The 20,139-nt window shown below is 53.2% G+C and overlaps 9 protein-coding genes across 9 annotated transcripts; 6 read left to right on the forward strand and 3 right to left on the reverse strand.

Annotated features, from left to right (window-relative positions):
* Positions 1-215: 215 nt before the first annotated feature.
* LTS14_009263 (uncharacterized protein) lies at positions 216-1,888 on the forward strand (the record flags this gene model as incomplete). Its single annotated transcript, XM_064841946.1, has 2 exons — positions 216-238; positions 268-1,888. 2 exons carry the CDS (start codon positions 216-218, stop codon positions 1,886-1,888), a joined length of 1,644 nt encoding a protein of 547 aa, XP_064690456.1.
* Positions 1,889-2,558: 670 nt separating this feature from the next.
* Positions 2,559-2,980, forward strand: LTS14_009264 (uncharacterized protein; the record flags this gene model as incomplete). The annotated part of the gene is made up of 2 exons (XM_064841947.1): positions 2,559-2,683; positions 2,722-2,980. 2 exons carry the CDS (start codon positions 2,559-2,561, stop codon positions 2,978-2,980), a joined length of 384 nt encoding a protein of 127 aa, XP_064690457.1.
* Positions 2,981-3,609: 629 nt separating this feature from the next.
* On the forward strand, positions 3,610-4,252 carry LTS14_009265 (uncharacterized protein; the record flags this gene model as incomplete). Its single annotated transcript, XM_064841948.1, has 3 exons — positions 3,610-3,650; positions 3,710-4,075; positions 4,129-4,252. 3 exons carry the CDS (start codon positions 3,610-3,612, stop codon positions 4,250-4,252), a joined length of 531 nt encoding a protein of 176 aa, XP_064690458.1.
* A 332-nt stretch (positions 4,253-4,584) lies between these two features.
* LTS14_009266 (uncharacterized protein) lies at positions 4,585-5,043 on the forward strand (the record flags this gene model as incomplete). The annotated part of the gene is made up of 2 exons (XM_064841949.1): positions 4,585-4,936; positions 4,973-5,043. The coding sequence occupies 2 exons, from the start codon at positions 4,585-4,587 to the stop codon at positions 5,041-5,043; spliced, it is 423 nt and encodes a 140-aa protein (XP_064690459.1).
* Positions 5,044-5,643: 600 nt separating this feature from the next.
* LTS14_009267 (uncharacterized protein) lies at positions 5,644-6,086 on the forward strand (the record flags this gene model as incomplete). The annotated part of the gene is made up of 2 exons (XM_064841950.1): positions 5,644-5,992; positions 6,046-6,086. The coding sequence occupies 2 exons, from the start codon at positions 5,644-5,646 to the stop codon at positions 6,084-6,086; spliced, it is 390 nt and encodes a 129-aa protein (XP_064690460.1).
* Positions 6,087-6,681: 595 nt separating this feature from the next.
* On the forward strand, positions 6,682-7,380 carry LTS14_009268 (uncharacterized protein; the record flags this gene model as incomplete). Its single annotated transcript, XM_064841951.1, has 2 exons — positions 6,682-6,705; positions 6,757-7,380. The coding sequence occupies 2 exons, from the start codon at positions 6,682-6,684 to the stop codon at positions 7,378-7,380; spliced, it is 648 nt and encodes a 215-aa protein (XP_064690461.1).
* Positions 7,381-7,427: 47 nt separating this feature from the next.
* LTS14_009269 (uncharacterized protein) lies at positions 7,428-9,197 on the reverse strand (the record flags this gene model as incomplete). The annotated part of the gene is made up of 2 exons (XM_064841952.1): positions 7,428-8,866; positions 8,927-9,197. 2 exons carry the CDS (start codon positions 9,195-9,197, stop codon positions 7,428-7,430), a joined length of 1,710 nt encoding a protein of 569 aa, XP_064690462.1.
* A 615-nt stretch (positions 9,198-9,812) lies between these two features.
* On the reverse strand, positions 9,813-15,371 carry LTS14_009270 (uncharacterized protein; the record flags this gene model as incomplete). Its single annotated transcript, XM_064841953.1, has 1 exon — positions 9,813-15,371. The coding sequence occupies one exon, from the start codon at positions 15,369-15,371 to the stop codon at positions 9,813-9,815; it is 5,559 nt and encodes a 1,852-aa protein (XP_064690463.1).
* A 2,032-nt stretch (positions 15,372-17,403) lies between these two features.
* Positions 17,404-19,767, reverse strand: LTS14_009271 (uncharacterized protein; the record flags this gene model as incomplete). Its single annotated transcript, XM_064841954.1, has 2 exons — positions 17,404-19,514; positions 19,569-19,767. The coding sequence occupies 2 exons, from the start codon at positions 19,765-19,767 to the stop codon at positions 17,404-17,406; spliced, it is 2,310 nt and encodes a 769-aa protein (XP_064690464.1).
* Positions 19,768-20,139: the final 372 nt, after the last annotated feature.

Raw genomic sequence — 20,139 nt, forward strand, 5'->3', positions numbered from 1 at the left:
AGCGGATGGAGTCGACAACGATGGCGCTTTGGCGAGGCAGCAAACTTTGCAGGCGGGATCACACTTGTTAGGTACGGTGACCACAAATGAGGCAGGACGGAGTAGCATCGATCAATTGCTACAAAGCTTGGCAGAGAACAGAGCAGATGGGACCATACAAGCGCACGAGCAGCCAAGTCTGCTCACTCTCCTCCTTACACCGGCATACGCACAACATGCACTGGACGACCGGCTTCCCGTGAGAGTACTGGAGAGCATTTTGCCCAGTCACCACGAAAGCCTGACCAAACCAGTCGAAGTGTTGACCGCGGTGGTGGATCGCCTACCTTCAGATACAGACCGTCTGGTTGGGGAAGAAGGCCTGGCATATTTGTTTGCACCTGCTGCACCAGCGCTTGCCGGACATGAGTCTGCATTTGATAAAGCAGCTCAAAAGCCAGGTTCCATGAAATTTCTCGTGCCTACACCAGAGTATCGACCTTGGCAGTACACGATCCAGCTTCCACTTGCACAGACGGTCTTCTCAACAGGTAAATCGTCCACACTGATACACAGGACATACGATCATGTTTCAGAGAAAGGGCTGGTACAGACAAGCAGTCGTTTCCTTGGAAGCAAGACCGTGCATCTTCCATTCGAAGAACCGCACGGCGCTATAGCAGCCATGGTCCCTCTGATACCCTTGACTGCGTTTCGCGTAGTCCGCAACGCTATGGGCAACATTATAAGACTGCTCTCCTCCGCCACCTCAACAGACGACCTTCAACAGTCAGCCACATGGTCAGACCCACAACCAGCTTCTCAGGAGCTCGAGGCAGTCGTGGCAGCCTACTTCAAGGATCTCAATATGTCACCTGAGCCAGTCAATGTCTGGGCTCTCATAGCTCCGAAAGTCAAGGGGTCGTGGTCTCAGCAGAGGAACGAGGGTTCAGCCACCAGGACTATGCGACTTTGGACGCCACAGGAAATTCGATCATTATGGACAGCAGAAGACGCGCAAAAGCAGCGGGATCGGATCGTCAACTCTACAACGTTGCGCATGCTTAGGGCTGGAGGTAGATTGCATCGAGTTCTATCTGGTGGTGGAGGCTGGGGCAAGAAGGCAGGGCTGCTGAGTCTAGATCCGGACATGGTGTATAGCAGCCGCGAGCTTCGTGGTGAAAAGGGCTGGGACTTCAACTTCGAGGGCGAAGGAGCTGAAGCTGTGGAGAAGCAGCAGCGGCAGGCATTGGGTGAGGTTGTGCAAGAAGGTGAGAGCATTATGTTCTTCCTCGCACCTCGCGATACGGAGCAGTTCGAGGAGGGAAGGAAAAGTGCTTGGAATTTTGTCAATAGAGCAGACCGATCGGCAATATTTGGCGCCATACCTTCCACTATCGACTTGGTGCCCGACGAGCTAACTTCGGACCGTGGGAGGACAACGGACGCAACGATTCGACACCGACCCAACCTCTTCGGCGCCTACTCGGAAGGTGGACTGGCTCTCGACGTCCTCATAAACGACCAGAGATTAAACAATGGCGAGCCAAGGTCCGCAATACATACGCAGACCAAGCTGGACGTACCATACAGTCACTTCCGCATCACGGAAGCGGCAGGTGATGCAGAGGCAATCGCTGCTCAACGAACCGCTCATCGTACACGAGGATCCGATAGGAAGCGGTATGAAGGCACGCCACGACGGGGCGAGAGTGGGCGATCGAATGATGTCTCAACTTGGGGAATTGACCGGCGACGCGATGCACCAAATGTTGAGCGAATAAGGCACCGAAGTGGGAGCGAAGTAAAGAAGTTTACATTTGGCGACAGTCTCGACTACAGTACTGATTCCACAAATGGTTTCAATGCCGTTCAGAAATCTGCTACCAGCGAGTACGCTGGAGAGTGACTGACCGTTCGGGAGGCGGATGCTATCATCTTCACCCCAGAAGTCAAAGGGATCGAGGTACCACAACATATCCGCATCGCGAAGCACAAAGTTATGGAACTGGCCGAATTACACGCGCGATGCACAAGAATCGTCCAGTCTCTCGACCCAGCTGCACTTGTTGTGTACAACAAAGCTATGAGATATACTCTGCGAAAACGGAGAGAAAGAGCTCCGGTCGTGCTGCGGAGAGCTTTAAAGCATGAAGCTTTGAAGGCTCAAGGCTCGCAGGAGCAAGCTACATGGTCTGTCATGGATGAGGCATGGCTTGAACCCACACGGACCTATATGGCGAAGATGCAGGCAGCAGTGTCTTTAGCTGTCCGGATTTCTGGCCTTAAGGTGGAGGCAATGCCCAGTTCGTTTCAGAAACAAAATGAAGAGCTGCCTAGCGGATTCAGAGAAGCACTACCTGAGACTCGCCATAAGCCGGAATCCGGCAACACGGTTGGTGATGTTACAGGCGAGGGAAGTAAGTCTGACGGAAACCTCTCTACCGAGTCAATCGGGCAACGGAAAACAAGTAAAGCTTGGAATCAAAGAAGTCTGCCGAGCACAAGGACGAGCGAGAAGTTTCGAGTAAGGCACCGAGATTTAGAATCTGATGGCAAGCATCGGCGTGTAAGGCGCGATGCGCATGAAAACGTCCCGAAGCAACCGACAACAGTGTCTGTGCGCGAGAGGATCACATATCGGTCGCACAGGAAAGTACAGAGCAGGAACTGTCCATCGAGCCACGAGATTAAGATCCGTAGGGTACGTCTTGATCCAGATATACGCATCAGTCGACACAGAATCCTGTCAGACCCGCCGGCCTTTGTCACAGAGGCTGTACAACACGAAGCACGACGGGACGAGAACCGGCGCAAAGTCTATGCCAAGATGGCAGCAGAGGCTGAACGATCCGAGCTCTGGGACAGTATGGCACAATCTGGTCGTGATTCTGGTACGATTAGGCGACGAGTCGAAGCGGATCCGAAGCGTGCATTGACTGGGACTGCGAAGGACGAGCTGATTGATGATGTACGTAGATTTGCTGGCTATCGGAGGTGATCGAGAGCGAGGGTACCATGCTCACTGGCCTTTGTATACCACACCTGCGCATACTAGCACGACGGTATAGATACTGACATTTTATCGGAGCCACCTACATGTGTTCAGCCTTGTAGGATGCGGGAAGCGGGAAGGAGCTGAACCTTGTACCCATAACCCTGGGGCAATGCCCTAAGCCTTGTACATATCGCACCTGACAAATACTGGCACAGGCTACAGCGTGTACGACACCAGGTAGTCGTTTAAGAGCATCACTATGTCAGTGACCGTGTTGACTCATCGCCGACCATCTCGGCGGCTTGTCGTTATGTCATTGGATGTTTACTGATCTCGCAGCGCTGAAAAAGGACTAGTCGACTTCTCGATGGGAATTAGTGCACTGCAATGACTTGAGCCTTTTCGCGCACGTCAGTCGACATCTGTATGAACGGCAAGGCTCGATGCTATACTGCTGACAATACATCATGTAGCTGGAAGAGAGACTTCGCAGGCCTGACATTGTGAGTAGATATAAGTATGTCTCCGCTGCCACTCCTTCTGGTCGTCTTCGAATCAGGACGTTCAGCACGAAAAGGCAATACCACAATACCTTGCCACAAATCAATTAACGAGCACATCGTACTTCCACCATGTCTGCAGCCATGCTGCGAGAACTTGCCAAGGGCAACGAGTATGTATAGATTTTGGGTCATCAAGCCTCACCACAACACCAGTTGATCGAATACACAGTGAGCACGTCAAGAGCTTTTCCGGTAGCATAAAGTTCTCAGACTTCCCAAAACAAGACGCCGTCATCATTTTGACCTGTATGGACCCCAGGAGCAATATTATCGACACGTGGAATCTGCCCTTCGGACCCGCCATCTTGCGGAATGCCGGGGGCAGAGCCACACCAGATGCCCTCAGATCTATGCAAGTCCTCGCCTCCATCATGGCGAATGGCCAGAGCACACTTGGCGCCGTGGCTGTGATCCATCATACGGATTGTGGGCTGGTGAACTTTGGAAACGACTTTATTCATGAGAGGATGAAGATGAATGCTCCGGAGCATTTGCACAAGCAGATCGACGGGATGGATCATGGTGGATTTACTGAGTAAGTGCTGATAGTTGTTCGATCCTTCGAGGCAGAGGCTAAAATCTTCGTAGCGTAGAGGCCAGCATCAAAGAGGACATGGCCATCATCAAGGCTGATTCTTTCCTTCCTAAGGGTCTCGAAGTCCTTGGCTTCATCCACGACTCGTTCACGGGAAAGACCACGGAGGTAGTTTAGGTACGGTCATCTAGGGTGAGAGAAGGGCTATGGACGTTCATGTGATTGGCATAGCGTACACGTGTTTCGCAATTCTTGACCTGAGCATTAGACAGCAGACAAAGTAATCCATTGTCCTCTCAGTATCAACCTGTTGCCTGGTAACGCTCAGCTAAGCTTGACAATAAAGAGGCGCAGTCGTTCGGAAAGGGTCGGACAATCAGGTCGGCCAGGATTTGAGTCATACTAAAGCTCGTACGGATGCACGGATTCGTTGTAATAGCGTTACTTTTACATTTCGCTTCAGGAATTAGTCTCTGAGGGTGTTCGATGCCGTCGCCACACAACGAACAATGACTGACGAATACGCGCTCCTTGGCGTCAAGTCCCGTCGCAAACCTGACACTGCCATGATCTTCAGTGACGCAGACAATATCGAGCGTCAACTCCAGGCAGATGGTCACAAGATCTGGGGCTGTGTAAGCTACGGCAGTACATACGAGAACGAAGACTACTGGAAGGAACTCCTTTCACGCTTGCACGCACGAACCGTAGACACCCTAGAGTTTTGGGAAGCTTCCAACATGCTTGACAGTCTGGACTACAAAACCTTCGATGAGCATGGTCTATTCGACAGGGCAAGCACGACAACTATACGAGAACACTTTAAAAACTGGACAGCAACTGCACCACTTGACGAGCAAGGTACTGGACCAGCAAAGTCACATCTCTTGCGTACAGGTCGACGCCGAAGCCCTGCACTCAGTCGTGTACCGCGCACCGCCACTCAGCAGAGCAAATGCCTCTACTAGAGGCTGGGTAAAGCTTGTGTGGCGGGACTGGAAATTCGACGAGAGAAAGGTGCGGGATGGAGGAGAGGAAGCGATTGATGGCATGATAATGCGTGATGTTGGCTGGAGCCGGGCGGGATATCAGTATGTCATGGTGTCGATTTATTGCATGATTCGCAGCCGAAACGATTGGACTCGATAATATCGGCGGCCATCGATCGTCATAATGCCATGAAAGGTGTCACACCATGCAAACAAATGGCGCCGTCAACATTGTCTATTGCGAAAAAGGAATGTGACTTTCAAACTGAAGAAGATGCATCTTTAATCAATGTGTTTGGAATTGGTGGGGTCTCTGCTTAGGTAATGAGCTGATCAACTGATCAGCGATCGACGGCCTTACATCTTATGTTTGACCGAAGCGGAACGTCACATCAGCGTCACTATGGGCACACGATAGCGTCTTTGCACGCATTTGGTCGCCGACGAGCTCTAAATGCAGGTACAGTAGATAGTTTTTCTTTCATTCCTCGTCTATCACGATCCAAGCACAAATCGATCATCACCAGACAATCCGAGTCACCCCCAAACATCAGTTCGTCGACCAAATATCAAGCCACAATGTCCGGCGTAGCAGAAGAAGGCAAATCCAGGGCCCAGCTTATTGACGAGCGCAAGGCTAACCTCCCTCTCCCCGACCAACCACCGGTCGAGTCAGATTGGAACTCAGCCGACGGTTCGAAAGTCAACGTTGGCAGCGGTGGCGTCTCAGATACCTTCTCAGTCGGTGACGATGCTCTTCGAGGACCCGCAACTGGCGACAGTGCAGTACGATCGAGTGGTGAGAAGGAGAATGTTCAGGGCCAGGGTGTAGGACGTGAGGGTCTTGAGGGCGGCATTCCCAACGATGCTGTTACGAGAGGGTCGAAAGGCAAGGCGGGACTGAAGGATACTACTGGCAAGGACTATGGTATGCTCATTCCTCGACGATGTTTTCCCATTATGTACTGACTATCGCCTCAGGTTACCCTCAGAAGAACGATCCAGCAGACCCAAACAAATGAGAGACTGCTTGGTTGCGACTTCTGGTTTAAAGCACGATACGACAATTAGAGGCTACAGCTAGGTGGCAAGAGACGCACTCAACATCGAATTGTACATTGCAGTAGAGGTACTCCTACCAATTCACAGGCAATTGCTGGATATCAGACAGTGATTGTAGACCCTGATTTAATCTCATCTTGCAAGCATTAGGTGTTCCTTCTGCTTGTTCGTGCTTAAACCAAGACCGCTGCCGGATCATGATATCTCTTGTTCATTCGGATGGTATAGTAGTCAAATAATTGCCTGCCCATTACATCTTCGTTATCGACTAGTTTGCCACGTTCTGCTCTATGTAGTGTGGCACAATAGCGATGCAGATCATCGATACCAATGACAGCCCCACCACGTTCTGTGAGGTCATTCTCCAGAGCACCACAGCTACATCATGCAGGCGTAATAGCTCTGGTACCTGCATGATGACTATGAGACCGTTTCTCACTTTGGATCACACGACGTTCTTGACTCTACATACTCACACATACTGCCAGTTTGAGACGTTTCAGCACCACGCCACCATATTCCACCAGATCAGCATTAACAGCGAAGATTACAATCATGTCGTACGCAGCAGATTCCAGGGTACGTTGATAGACCATCACCACAGAAATGATCTGCTCTGACGACATACAGGCCTCCCAGGGCGATGACAAAAACGAGAACCCTGGTATCGTGACCAGCGACTCTCTCGCCGCTGAGTCGGTCCAGGAAGGCGGCAGCTTCGGCGCCAATTCTGATGACAGAGGCGTGATAAGCCAGGGCTCGAAGGGATCGACTGCAAGCAACACCAACACTTCAGGCGCAAGGACAATTGATCCTGCGACGTCTAGGAGTGAGAGGGATGCCGAGGACGAGACTTCCGGCCACCAATCCGGGGCCTCTGATTTGACAGGTTCACAAGGTCTTGGTAGCTCGGCTGGAGGTGTCATATACAGCTCTGTCGGAAGCGGCAACAACACTGGCAGTAGTGGCAACACTGGCTCTGCACAGAACACATCGGGTTTCAACAACAGCTCCTCAGGCGTAAACGAGAACTCGAGGCCAAAGGGAGCGAACATTTCCGAAGGTGGATTTGACTCTGACGCACCCAACGCCAGCTTTACGGACGATATCGGAGGCAAGAATGATCCCGGTCGAGCTGCGCTGGGCAAAATGGAAGCTGCGAATGAGCCGGGTAGCGGTGGTACTGGGCCGAGACAATTTGGTGCTGTGTCGAACGATGGACAGTTCGACAGCTTGGGCGATACTAGCGCTTAGTTTACTGTCTGTATAAGCTATGAAACACGATCTCCGCATGATTAGAGTCAGTGATGTCCATTCGTCATAGCTTCACCTGTGGCTTTGAAGGGTACAGCCTCAAATCCTGCTCTAATGTATAGCTCTTCAATCCGCTTCTCGTATACATCCAGTGTAGCACGCCGACTGACAGTGCCTTTCCCAGTCCTGATGATTGGAATATCTGGGTCGGTCAACAGCATCAAGTCCTTCAGCAGATGTGCCTCGGACAACAAGTGCTTGTTCGCCTCTTCAAGCGCTGGCAATACCATCTTCAGAGTCTCTCCCTCACTATCGCCACGAGCAGCAGGTTCCACGAGCACAAATGGCCGGCTTCGCGAGTCGCCTGCGACGACACATTTTGCGATATTACCATCAGCCTCAATCATCTGCTCAATGGCAATGGCATTGAACTTGGTCAAGCTCGACAGCTTGACGAAATCGTCCACTCGGCCAGCATTCGACCAATATTTCTTTCGTCCGGGCACCTCGCGCCACAGGTCTCTGGTCCTGAAGATCTTCAAACCAGGATCTTTCTGAAAACAGAATCTGGGATCGTCGCCTTGATTGCGGATTACAAGTTCGTAAAGATCGTCATGGAACTGCTCCATCTCGTAGCCTTGATAGCCGTCTTCGAAGCGTGCCACTTTCCAATCACCGGGCTCATCGAAGCGGGTGGGATAGATCCCCGAGTCCGTGGATCCGATGAAAGACTGGACACGCACGCCCATGTTGTGGATGATATCCCCCGTCTCGTGATCAAGTGGGGCACCACCATACTCGACCACAGCGTATTGACGAAGACACTCTCGCCCGGTTTCCGAGCGCACAAGCTGCCGCAAGAGATCTGGGACGGCGAATATTGACAATTCCCGAGTCGCGGATCGCGGTAGGGATTTGGTCATGTCGATGATGTATTCTGGTGTTGGTGGCCTCGGTGCTGTGGTGTAAGGGAGGAATATGGGCACATAGTCTCCGGCAAACGCCGCCCAGCAGGCGATGAGAGGCGTAGCTGCCCAGCTCATTGGCGTCAGGACTGGACCCATTCTACGTTCCAAGGCTGCAAAGACCGCGAGTTTGTCGGTGTCCTCCGCTGCCTGTCGTGACTCTACGGCTGGTGCCAGTATATAGTCAGCGATATTGCCGTTCGTCATCTTGATTGGCTTCGGCTTCCCGGTGGTCCCGCTCGTTTGGCATAAAATGGCGCCGTCGTCATAGCTATCAGTGAGCGTCTGATTAAACTCGTATTTATCAGTCGGAACCGCCTCAAGGAAGTACTCTAGGCTGGGCACATCGATTTCTTTCGCTGGATGTGTCTCGATCGGAGAGCTCCAGATATGCTTGTGTGAGTTCGGTGCCAGAACCACAGTACTATCAGTCAAGCGAAGGAGTTCACTCAGACCCTCAACGGTATTTGCTGGAAATGGTATCATGAGTACCCTCCCTGTCTTGATAGCCGCTATCATGACTGTGCATAAAGAATGATCAACCACAGTCCTTTCGCGATAGCAGCTTTAAAATGACTTACGCAAGAAGTACCGCAGATCATCAGGACCAATATATGGTACGGCTTGTGCGTCAGTGGATGATTTGTGAGCATTTTGCTGACCCAAGACCTCGTCGAGCCACCATGCCGTCCTGTCGACCGCGCGAGCCATCGCCGCATAGCTCAGCTCGAAGAACCCATCGGTTAGATTGTCTCCGGATGGCAGCATACAATATGGATCGCCTGGTGTAGTCTGGGCTCGATGGTCAAGAATAGCTGGCAATAGCCACTGATCCTTTGGTAGAGTCTCCATTCTGATGGATAGTCGTGCGCTGAGAGAAAGTGGCCTTTGCGCGAGTAACTGAAGGCAATTCGCGAAGAGCAGTCCCTGTATAGCTTGAACCACAAGGCTGAGACAGTATCAGATCAGCCGACCCAAGGGCGCTGACATCGCATCAGCTCCGGCCCATGATGATGGGTGAGACGCGTGTTACATGGTATGCCTGATAGCGAACATGGCGAGATCGTGGACGGTCGTGGATCGTGCTGCTGAACAGTAAGTAGGATAGGGCAGAGTCTAATTGCCCTGCGTCATGGTGCAGGACCCTGTCATACATTGCGACCAGCGGATAGCGAATGCGCATATGTAGGATCCTTGTAAAACGTAGCCATTCTCGTTCCTTGGTGCGAGAACCCGAAGGTGATTGTGGCAGAATGGGGGCCTTTGTATATACCAACCAGTCAAAGCGCGAGTTTCGCCAAGCCCCACTCCGGGACAGTTGTCCGGACACTTTATGCGATGCCAGCTGAGTTAAGCGATGTCTGTCGGAAGTCCACATCGCGCGGTGTCAGCCGCAGTAAAGAGACACTTGTTCTACGTTGATTCCACAGCATGTCGGCGAGCCAAGCAAATTCGCAAGTATCGCTGTCACTCCACCCCATCGCCAAAACACCTCATAACAGCATGTATCTCCGCTAGCACCGGCCCCTGCAAAGCCTCTGCTCCCATACCCTCCTCTCTAGCATTAGAAGGCACAATCTTATCCGCCAAACTCCTTTGCGTCCTAGCCAGACCCGCAACTTCCTGCCTCACGCTCTCAAGATCATAGTTCAATACCGGGATCTCGGCCGCGCTCAGTCCTTCAGCTGCCGCACGAGCAAGATCTGCTTTCAGCGTGAGGCCAATGTGTACGAGTGCATATGCCTCCTTCACCAGTCCTAGTGTAACGTCGCCACTATGCGGATGTTGTCTTCTACCTCCGCTAGTTCGGAAGGCCCTCTCTGCTCGTAGTAGCTGTTCCGCGAACCCATTGAGGAAGACACTGACTTCCGCGGCCAACGGTGCGCCTACAGCCTCGAGCAAGTTCAAGCAGAGCGGGAGGATACCTTCGCTCCAGATCGTGAACATTCTCCCCGGCTCATCCCACGGGCCTTTTCCGGCGGGTTTGCGGAAATAGTTCGATAGATTGGTGCTGGAGATTGAGAGCAAGATACCTTGCATGGCCATCTGCTCTGCGATCGGTGGTATTGTCGAGAGCTGGACCAGGGTGTTCATGGCCGTTTCGCCGTAGATGGGATCCTGCTCCATGGTGAGCTCGCCGAGCTGATCGGCCCAGCTATAGAGACTCAAGGCGCTGCGGACCAGACTTGAGTTCGCCACTGCTTCCGCGAGCTGCGCATGTGCAATGCCGACACCGTTGACCGAGAGCACAGCTTGCAGTAGAGCGGTAATGAGAGCGAAGTCAGCTGGCAAAGCCATAGAAATATCGCCATGCAGGTTTCCGCACAGAGCTCGAAACCCAGGCGCAATAGTCTTGCCAACGATCTCAACCATTACGCTCGCAACCTCTGCCGAGAGTGAGACAAGTCTTCCACCGTCCAGCTTCGGCAAAGGTAGAAGTCCATGCGGTCGAATCGCCAAGAACAGGATCCGTAGTAGCGTGCGATAGTACCTTAGATCCTCCTGCGCCGTAGCAACCTCATAATCAACCGGACTCTGTCGAACCAAGTCCCACACCCCCGGCTCCCTCAAAACCTCCCGCTCACTCTTTTTCACCACCTCACCTGTGAGAAGACTTTTCATCCCCTCCTTCTCGCACTTGATCCCCACCAACTTAGACAATACAACAAAGCCCATGTCAGCCCTCATCTGCAACACCTCCGCACACCCCGGCTCGTCAAGCCTCGTCTTCGCATTCGCCGCCACAGCAGCCATAACACTCTTGATCAAAGGCTCCTGCACAGCATCCTCGAACCCAACAAACTCACTCAACGTCGTGGCCAGCACCTTCCAGCTCCCAAGCAAGTTCCGTTGCGCATCAACAAGGCTAAGATTCATATTCGCCCTCACAACCTCCGGAGCGAAACCCTGCGCCCGAACATCCTCGTTCCCCTCCCACGCCAGAGCCGAGTACCCCAACACCCGATCCGCAAGCTCAAGATCATAAAAGTAACCCCGTCCGTGCTGTCCCTTATTCGCCCCGGAGCGCGCGAACGCAGCAAGTTGCACACCCCCAAATTTCCTACCCAAGTTCTCGGCAAGATTTCGGTGTAAAGAGCGATTATAAGCATCAACACCCACTCCACTCCTAGTCAAGAACCCCAATCTCGGAACAAGGGCTTTCAGAACCGATCGATCGCCTGTCTCGAGTCCGGCGTGAAGGCCTACGGCTAAGATATCGCAGAGGTAGGTAGCGGCTTGGTACTCGCTTGCGCTGACTTCCTCGTTATTGCCAGCGCCTGGTCTTGAAGAGGCTGCGGGAGTAGGTGGGACGATCTCGTCCAACCATTTGAGGGTTTTGGTCATGAAGTCCGGGTGCGAGCGTACGGTTACGGTTGCCCAGGGCCAAAGATTCTGGGCTGTGGCGATGAAGTGGAGCATGGCTTTGGCAAGGGTAGGGATGACTTGGCTGATCTCCGAAAGGCGGTCGAGGGCGGAGTGCAGTAGAGTCGACTTGCTGGCGGCTTTGGTTGTTGACGAAGTGGCGGTTGACCTTTCGAATCTTGATGTCCGTGGCATGGAGCCGGTGAGGAGGAAGATACCTATCCACTGCTGTCGTCCTTCCAGTGCAGCAGTCAAAAAGTTCCAGATCTGACATTCGGCGTGTAAGTCCTTGATCGGACCATCAAACTGTTTCACCACGCTCAAGAAAGCCTTCGCGGTATACTGATTCAGCCCTCCGAGCAGAGCCGTGGGATCCGCGTCCGTGCAAGCAAGCGATATCACGATCTCCTCGAACAACGTAGCCATCTCAGCCTTCCATCTACTATCCGTGACAAACGCCGCTGCTAATGTCGAGATATGCTTGGCCAACTGATTGGCCAGCATCCAAGCGCGCCTCGGTTCCAGACACCGCTGTGTCCGCAGAACAGTCGCCAGGAAATTAGCCGTGCAACTCGTCTGCGAGATCAGAGCTTCCTGTTGCGAGGAAGCGATATCGACGTTACCAAGAGCCAAACCATCTTCAAGACACGAGACAAGCGTCTCAAGAACCGGACTCCTGACTTCCGCACCCGTGGTAGTAAAAGCCTTGAGCACGACCTCCGCAGCCGCAAAAAGAGGCGCACATAGCCTCTCATTTCTCACCATCACCACCGCACCTCGTCCTTCCTGCTGCTGTTGCTGCTGTGAAGCCACGACCTCCACAAGCCCATGCGTAAACCGTAAAACCTCGTCCCACGTCCTCAAAACCTCCCGCAACACCACCGCTTTTGCATCTGCACCAATTCTCAGACTCTCCAGATTCTGCAAGATCTCAACCATACACCTCGTAAACCCCTCCATGACAACCCTGATCGTGCGTTCCGGTGTCCCACCAAGACTACCCACAGGCGAAGCCGAATCGAACCTCGATCCGCTCCTCGCGGACTTCAAATCAGCGCTCGCTCGGCGCTTAACCAAACCAGCGACCGCGTCGTCAAAGACAGCATGATACAGCTTCGCGCAAGCGGCGAGGAAACTCGCGCCTCCACCAGCAGCAGCTTGCGCCTCGATAACGGCACCGATAGCGGGGACGCCACCGACGCCGCTGTTGCCGAGCCCAAGCAGGCTACTCCGCGTGAGCACCGACCACACCCTCTCAGGACTGCTGTCCACGAGCATAGCAAAGAATTCCGCACAAGCGACACAGACCTCACTACTCCCGACCGCAGGTCGGAGAGACATGTGCGCCTGCAATTGCAGCTCGAAGATCTGCGAAATGATGGTGATGATATCTTTCTCCTCTTGCAATGCATAGCTCAGTCGTCCAAGCACGTGCGCAGCTTCTTCTGCGCCATTCTGTATCTTCATGGCGGAGGAGAGGAGGGAATTGATCAGACTAATAATCTCCGCCGCAGTGCCTAGATCGAAATCCGCGGCGCCTTGATGCGAAGGCACGAGTTCTGCTCCCGGAGTCAGAGATGCTAGTGCAAGGCCAAGGTACTCTAGTCCACTGTGCTCGTGCCTGAGAGAAAGGACCATTGGTCTCTCCTCCCTAATCACAATTCCTTGACTCCCAGCAGGAATAAGAAGTACATTCCTTGGTCCCTCGTGCTCAGCAGCATCGACTTCACGGTTGAAACGAAGTTGTCGTTCGCCATAAAAACTCTGCTGCGCTCGTGGCGCGAAGAGTGTGAGATCCTCGGTCAAAACCATCCGATTCGTGCCTTCGTCTTCATTCTCGAGACGATAAGAGGTGAAGTGTTCAGGGACTTGGACAGTGATCGTCTCAAGGTGATCCAGGAGTTCGACTAGGAGAGGGCGACCGGCGGCGTATGGGCCGTCTGCTGCGGCGAGGACGGTGCAGAGGCGCATAAGGGGTGAGAGCTCGTATGGGTAGCGGGCGAGTGCTTGGTCGAGGATGGCGGGTTTTAGGCGATCGTCTGCGCTTGTCATAAATTTTGTTGCTAGGCTGGCGAAGTAGTTGGTGTCGTTCGGTGGTGAATCAGGAGTCAGGACTGCTAGGAGGGCGTCGAGGAGAGGTGCATCATAGTCTACGACATCGAGGCTCTGGGCGATGAGATCGTAAAGTCCTGATCGCGCGATAAGAGCTGTGCCGTAGTCCAGCTCGCCGCCGTAGGAGACTGTTATGACGTTGCGTAGTGAGGCCATGATACTGTAGACGTTCATGTCGTCCACAGCCACCATCGCCCAGTATCGCGCGGGATCCTCTCTCGCCTCCTCGACATCTGAACTTAGGAACCAGCCCCAGCGTTCTTCCACCATTGCATCAGGCATTTCCGGTCCAATTTCGCCAGTCTCTTCGATCCGTTGGCGTTCGATGAGCTCACGATTGTATCGCTCTCGCTCGGCGCCATCCCGGAACAATTTCGCGACGAGTGACCAGGCGTAGACAGCAGGTGCCGCGACGACTAAGCCGTCATGAGCAGCTCGGTAGAGGATGCGATTCAGTGTTCGGACAGTATCCATGTCATCCACGTATGGTGTTGCGCCCGGCAGCTTAGGGTATTGCACATTAGGCGCTGCCTCAGCTAGCACGGTCACCTTTGTCACAGTAAGAGGCAATTTCACCATGGTCAGCGAGACCAAAGCAGCCAAGCACTGCAGGGGCTCCACATTGGGCATTGCCGTTGTGCCCTGCAGGCCTTGCATGAACGCGCATTCGGCCATGAGGTTAAACCAAGCTAGCACGATCTCTGATCCGGGTAGAGCTTCGAGGGAGTGTAGATGGGTCAGGATAAGTCGCAGCAGATCGGTGATGCGCAGTAGTGTAGCAGTGGCAAATAGGTCTGACTTCCGATCGTCCTGGCTGAAGACAGCTTGGCGCTTCGTGCTATCATCCAGCATGGTCGTACAATCTCGAACAGCGTCCAACGCATCTTTGATGAAAGCTTGCTGGCCCTGCTGCTGCTGTCCTGCAGCCACTTTCTTCGCCAGCTCCACTAGCCACTCATCTGCTTTCGTCGCCTCACCCTTGGCGACCGCATGTCGTGTCGCCAGCTCGGTGCTAATGCTCAGAATGGATTGTCGTTCATCCAGATACGTCGCCAGCACCCTCCCTCTCCGCATGTCCTCCTGGTCCAGGTCTACCCCTCCACCATTGTCATGAATAAGCGCTTGAGGTGATGTCTCTCTCGCGAGCGTGACCCTCTCAGCATCTCTACCCTGCGCCTCGTCAATAGCGATCCGCAACGCAGCCTCCTCATCAATCTGGACCCGTTGCGATAGCCACAGCGCATCGCCCTTCAGCTGGTCAAGATCCCATCCTCCATCGCCCTTCTGTACTTGGCTGACGTGGATTGGCGCCGTCCTCGTCTCGAATTGTCCTTTGGTAGCTGGTGTAGGTCGTGGGAAAGGCGTGAGGGGTGAGATCAGGCATTGGAGTGCTTCGGGGGTGGAGAAGAATTGCTCGAGGGCTTGTGATCGCAGAGCCGTCGGGAGATCGATCAGTAGCCTGTAAGCCTGTGTCCATGGTATGATGGTCGGTGAGTAAGAGGCGAGGCATCTGTCCAGGGGTGGGAAATAGTCGCTTTCCTGTGTTGCCATTGTGGGGGTGGGTGATGGATCGTATTGTGCCTCTTTAGCTTGGCTAGCGTAGGGGCACAAGTCTGGCAGGCCTTCACATCAGCGGCTATGCAATCGACTCTATGAGTGGCCTCATGAATAGTATCTCTTGCTACCTGTCCAGTAGAAATGAGTGCGGCTTGTCGCGTATCCGTGAAGCTTCACGCGCTCAAACAATCCAAGAAATTCCGTTCCCTGCACTCATCCAGCCCACCGTAGAAGCATTCACCAACATCACCATTCACCTCACATCTCCCTCACTCAATCATCCCATCAACCGTCTCACCTCCACCACATGGCTCGTCTCTCCGGCTTACAACGAGACGTCCTATCCCTCTACCGTCGGTGTCTCCGAGCCTGTCGGACCAAGCCATCAGAGACGAGACCGAATTTCGAAGCATTTACCCGCAAAGAATTTGGCAGGAATATACAGCTTGACAAGAAGGAGTTTGGGACTATCGAGTTTCTGCTAAGGAAAGGGACGAGGCAGTTGGAGATATATGAGCAGGCGGGCGTGAGGAATATCAATGGCTGAGCTGAGATGGGATGATCATGTCGATCGGTCACGACACCAGCTTGAGATGGTTAGATTGGGTATAGACGACTTGTTCGTAGGCAAGTCGCAGCCTGTACTGTTGAACGTAGGGGCCTAGGATATGGATCTGATAAGTTTGCTGATGGGAGAGGCGGCCGCACTTGCGATGGCGAATAGGAAGCATGAAAGGTCGCAATCCAGCAGACAGGTTGTCCGCAGGCACATAGGGTGCTGGGATGCACATCCGCTTGATGCCGTGAGGTGCGCCGTACGATGTGCTCGACCCTTCTCGTCAGGCATTACGACAAAGGGCCAGACATTCCGACATGGCAGCACTGATGAGGCCGTTGCCTCACTCAGCTTTGTATCATTATGAACATGGCACGCAGAGATGCTTCCACGACCGGCCATCTCACCTCCATCGATGACCACGACAGAAGAACATGACCTTGGCACATAGCACTCAACCATCCCCGGCCTCAATCGAATTCAAACGCGACCTGGGCCAATGCGATACAAAACCACAGATCTGGCTCCCCAGCCCTATGACTCGCGCCCACCCAATTCTGTCCTCAGGCTCCACACCACGTTCACGTCAAGCAAGCAAAGCTATTGGCTCCGCCCACCAACGAAGCTAACAAATGTGCATTCCGAGACCGGAGCGGTGTCGGCGAGGTCGAGCGTCTGAATCAGCATGATTACTTTCTCCCGAGGCACTCATTGGCATGTGAAAGTGGTAACACTTCTTCACGTGCGGAGGAAGTGGTAGTGAGCGGCGAGAGCGATGGGCCAAGATTGCCAGTCTACCACCAGAGTTAGGCTTGGATTCATGATTACGGCATGGCGCTTCATGCCCTTTTGAAGACGATGATGAGTCCTCCGTAGGAGCAAAGGGAAATGCGTCTCGCAGAGCGAAATGTCATTCGTCGGCCACGAGCCGGTGCTAGTGGGAGTAAGCGAGCTACGTTGTCCGGGAGGCCTTCTGTATATCAAAAGCCACCTCCTGAAATTTGGGAATCTCGGTCGCAGAAATTCACGCCGTCTGCTTCTTTCTACACTAAGGTACTCATCGTCCATTCCCGCCACATGTCGGCCTCGCTAAGGTCGATACACGGTGTACGTCCGTAGCCTCCCCATCGAGCGGTAATAGTCTTGCAAGATCGAGGCAGACCCACGCACCGACGCTACTTGTGAGGGATCTGGGTACCACGAGCCGAGAGAGCGGGTGATGTTTGCAACATATTACTCCGTGTTCCATCGACAAATATACACAGCATTACACCATTATCAGACTCCGTAACATGATCTCATGCGATCGCATAGGCGAAGCAAGTGTTGCCCTTCCCGTGTGCCCATGTTTCCCATCCCACCAACACCTTGCTGTAACGCTTCAAGTAACCTTCGCACTCAACATCGTACCATCATTTCATGCCTTCAAATCATGCTCAGCAGGTCACAGGCATCGAATTCACTCCGACCTCACGACCTCGTCGTCTTCTTCCTCCTCATTACCACCTTCTTCGAAGCAATAAGCACAAACTCAGTATCTTCTAAATCCACATCCCCAGCGAGCACACTCTCCGTAATCAAATCCTTATGATACACCACAAACCCAAACCCATCAATCAGCCTCGTGACATCCGGATCGTTCTCCTCGCTCCCAATGAACACAATAGCCTTGACGCTTTTCGAGCGCTCTTCGCCTTTGGTAGCTGACCCCTTCTCGACGAGCGAAGCCCCTGCTTCCTGAACAAGGGCTTGGACGTCCTTCCAGCCTTTGCCGTACTCGCGAGTGAGTTGTGTGGTGAAGAATATCGTGAAGCCAGCAAAGACCTTACCGCGATCTATGCCCTGGTCATCCTCGAGAGAGGAGTGAATGTAGTCCGGAGGGTCAAGAAGTTGACCTTGCTGCTTGGAGTCCGTGAGCCAGTCCTCAGTGACAATACGCTTCCCAAGGGCCATGGAGCGCAGCGTTTTTGCTGTTCTTGGCAATACGCCATCGGGAACGACGCAAACGAAATTTGTGCGTTTGCTCGGAACGACATCGATTACTTCTGCGCCATGCTTCTTCAGCCACTTGGTCAGATCCTCGTCTTCCTTCAGCTTACTCTGCGTAATCAGCACTTTTGGTATCTTTCCCTCAAGTGCAGTTGCAATGCCGGCATCAGAGGCTGGAGTTGCTCGGGCTGAGCTGGGTATGATGACCTGAGCTGTCAATGGCCTCTTGGATCTCGACTTCTGTAACGCTTTACCAGTCTTCGCTGACTTGGACTTTGCAGTAGAGTGTGCGACTGTGATGTTCTCGGCAGAGTCTTGGGATAAAACACGCTCGGTTGACTGCTGCGGGCGTGGTGAAGAGCTAGCAGGCTTGTTATGTAAGGATCGTCTTTGTGGAAGTAGTTCAATCTCATCGTACAATGCAGCTTTTGGGACACCTTTGGGCTTCTTGGTAGGTGGCGTCACAACTGCCTCGTCCTCTGCAAGGTCTTCAGTAGCGGCGGCCTTGCGCTTTCGATGTCCTATAGTGCGTGCTGCAGTTTCAGCGGCAGTCGTGTGCTCGTCTCTGTCAGACGTCGTAGGGAATGCTGATTGGATGGCGTCGACAGCTTCAAAGCCTTCCCTCAAGATCCGGTCCTGTTCTTCGTCGTCCTCACTCGCTTCCTTCGCGTCGAAGGCGGTTGAGCCGTTGAAGACATTAGATTCGTCGCCGATAGTGCCGGGCAGCTTGGCAAGAACCGGATGCGCCTTTCGTGGCGTAGAAGCACGTGATTTGCCACCGTAAGTGTTCTTGGGCTTCAGCTGGATAGGGTCCGATGGGAACATGTCCTCCCCGAGCTCATCCGACACAACGGTGACTTTGGCAGCATGAGATCCAGGATTGTCAAGTCTGCGTTGACTTTGGCTTTGAGACTTCTTCGTGAGAGGGCTGTGCGGATCTGGGTGACGTGCACTGCTAGGGACCATGTCCGTTTTGAGATCCAGGTCATCATCATCCTGGGAGGTATAATGATCATTACCAAGCTCTAAGTCGACTTTCGGAGACTTCTGGAGTGTGTCAACCGTCGTAATTGCGGTAGCAGGGGTCTTGAACGATGTGTCGGCGCCATTAGTAGAGAACACACTGTCGTCGACTTCAGGCTCAGTCTCATCGTCCTCTTCGATATCGTCTCCATCCTCAGCTTCAGTCTCAGCGTCAGTATCGACGTCTCCAGCTCGCGCCACAGTCGCAGGGATCTCCTCTTGATCTGGCTGTGAGCTTGGTTCGACCCCAGCCTGCTTGCTTGCTACGACAATCGTGTCATCATCGTCATTTGCTCCGTCCATAGCCGCCTCGGAAGACGAAGTTGCCTTCTGCTCCGATGCGCAGGACTTGACATGCTTCACCGCCATGACTATGAACTGGAAGCGTAGCTTGGGAAAGCGAATCGTGCTTCCCAGCTGTAGTTTGATGACACTTGATACCTTACGACTGCTGTTGATAGTCCGGACTCGCTGACCGCACAGGTGCGGCGCTGCTTGTATAGTGCTTGTGTATTCGCAGTCTTTGGCGCGACTTTCGAACAAGAGTGCGTCTTCTCCAGCGATCATTCCTAGGCATCGATCAGCTTAACGCGTGTAGTGACGTTGAAAAGTCGCAAACTCACGAAACTGACACAAAACGTCATTCACCCCTTCGCCTTTACGCCGCCAGGCAGCAGCATGAAAGTGTACCTTGTTCTTGAGAAGTAGGAGTTCTGTTGCTGGTTGGTCGGGAGAAGGCACGACGAAATCGTGTAGCAGGCCAGCAGTGTTCATACAACGAAGGATAATATTGCTGGTTCCATCATCTGCCAGCCCGGACATTGGTATGTACACATCATCAAGAGAAGAAGACTATATCGCGAGTTTATGGTGGAGTGGTGTGGTCGTGATTGCCATCGAAGTGCAGTGTCTCAAGGAAGGACCCACTTCTCCTTGGCCGCGCTTACATCTTCGACTTCACCTCTCTGCAACATGCGTCGCATGTACATGAGCATGCACCATCAGCAAAAATATAGGCATCATACCAAAAGACACATCTATCTACATTCATTCAGTGTATTAGTACCATCACATCCGTGCTTGCATGAATATGAATCGTTGCTGCCGCCATTCCCGTGCAGGTGGCGTTTCGGCGCCATCCGAGAACAATAGTAAGACGGAAGGCACATGTGGCCAAGAGACAGCAAGATGAGC

This window comes from Recurvomyces mirabilis, assembly GCF_035927965.1.
Source record: "Recurvomyces mirabilis strain CCFEE 5264 chromosome Unknown scaffold_30, whole genome shotgun sequence".
Classification (NCBI taxonomy): domain Eukaryota; kingdom Fungi; phylum Ascomycota; class Dothideomycetes; order Mycosphaerellales; family Teratosphaeriaceae; genus Recurvomyces; species Recurvomyces mirabilis.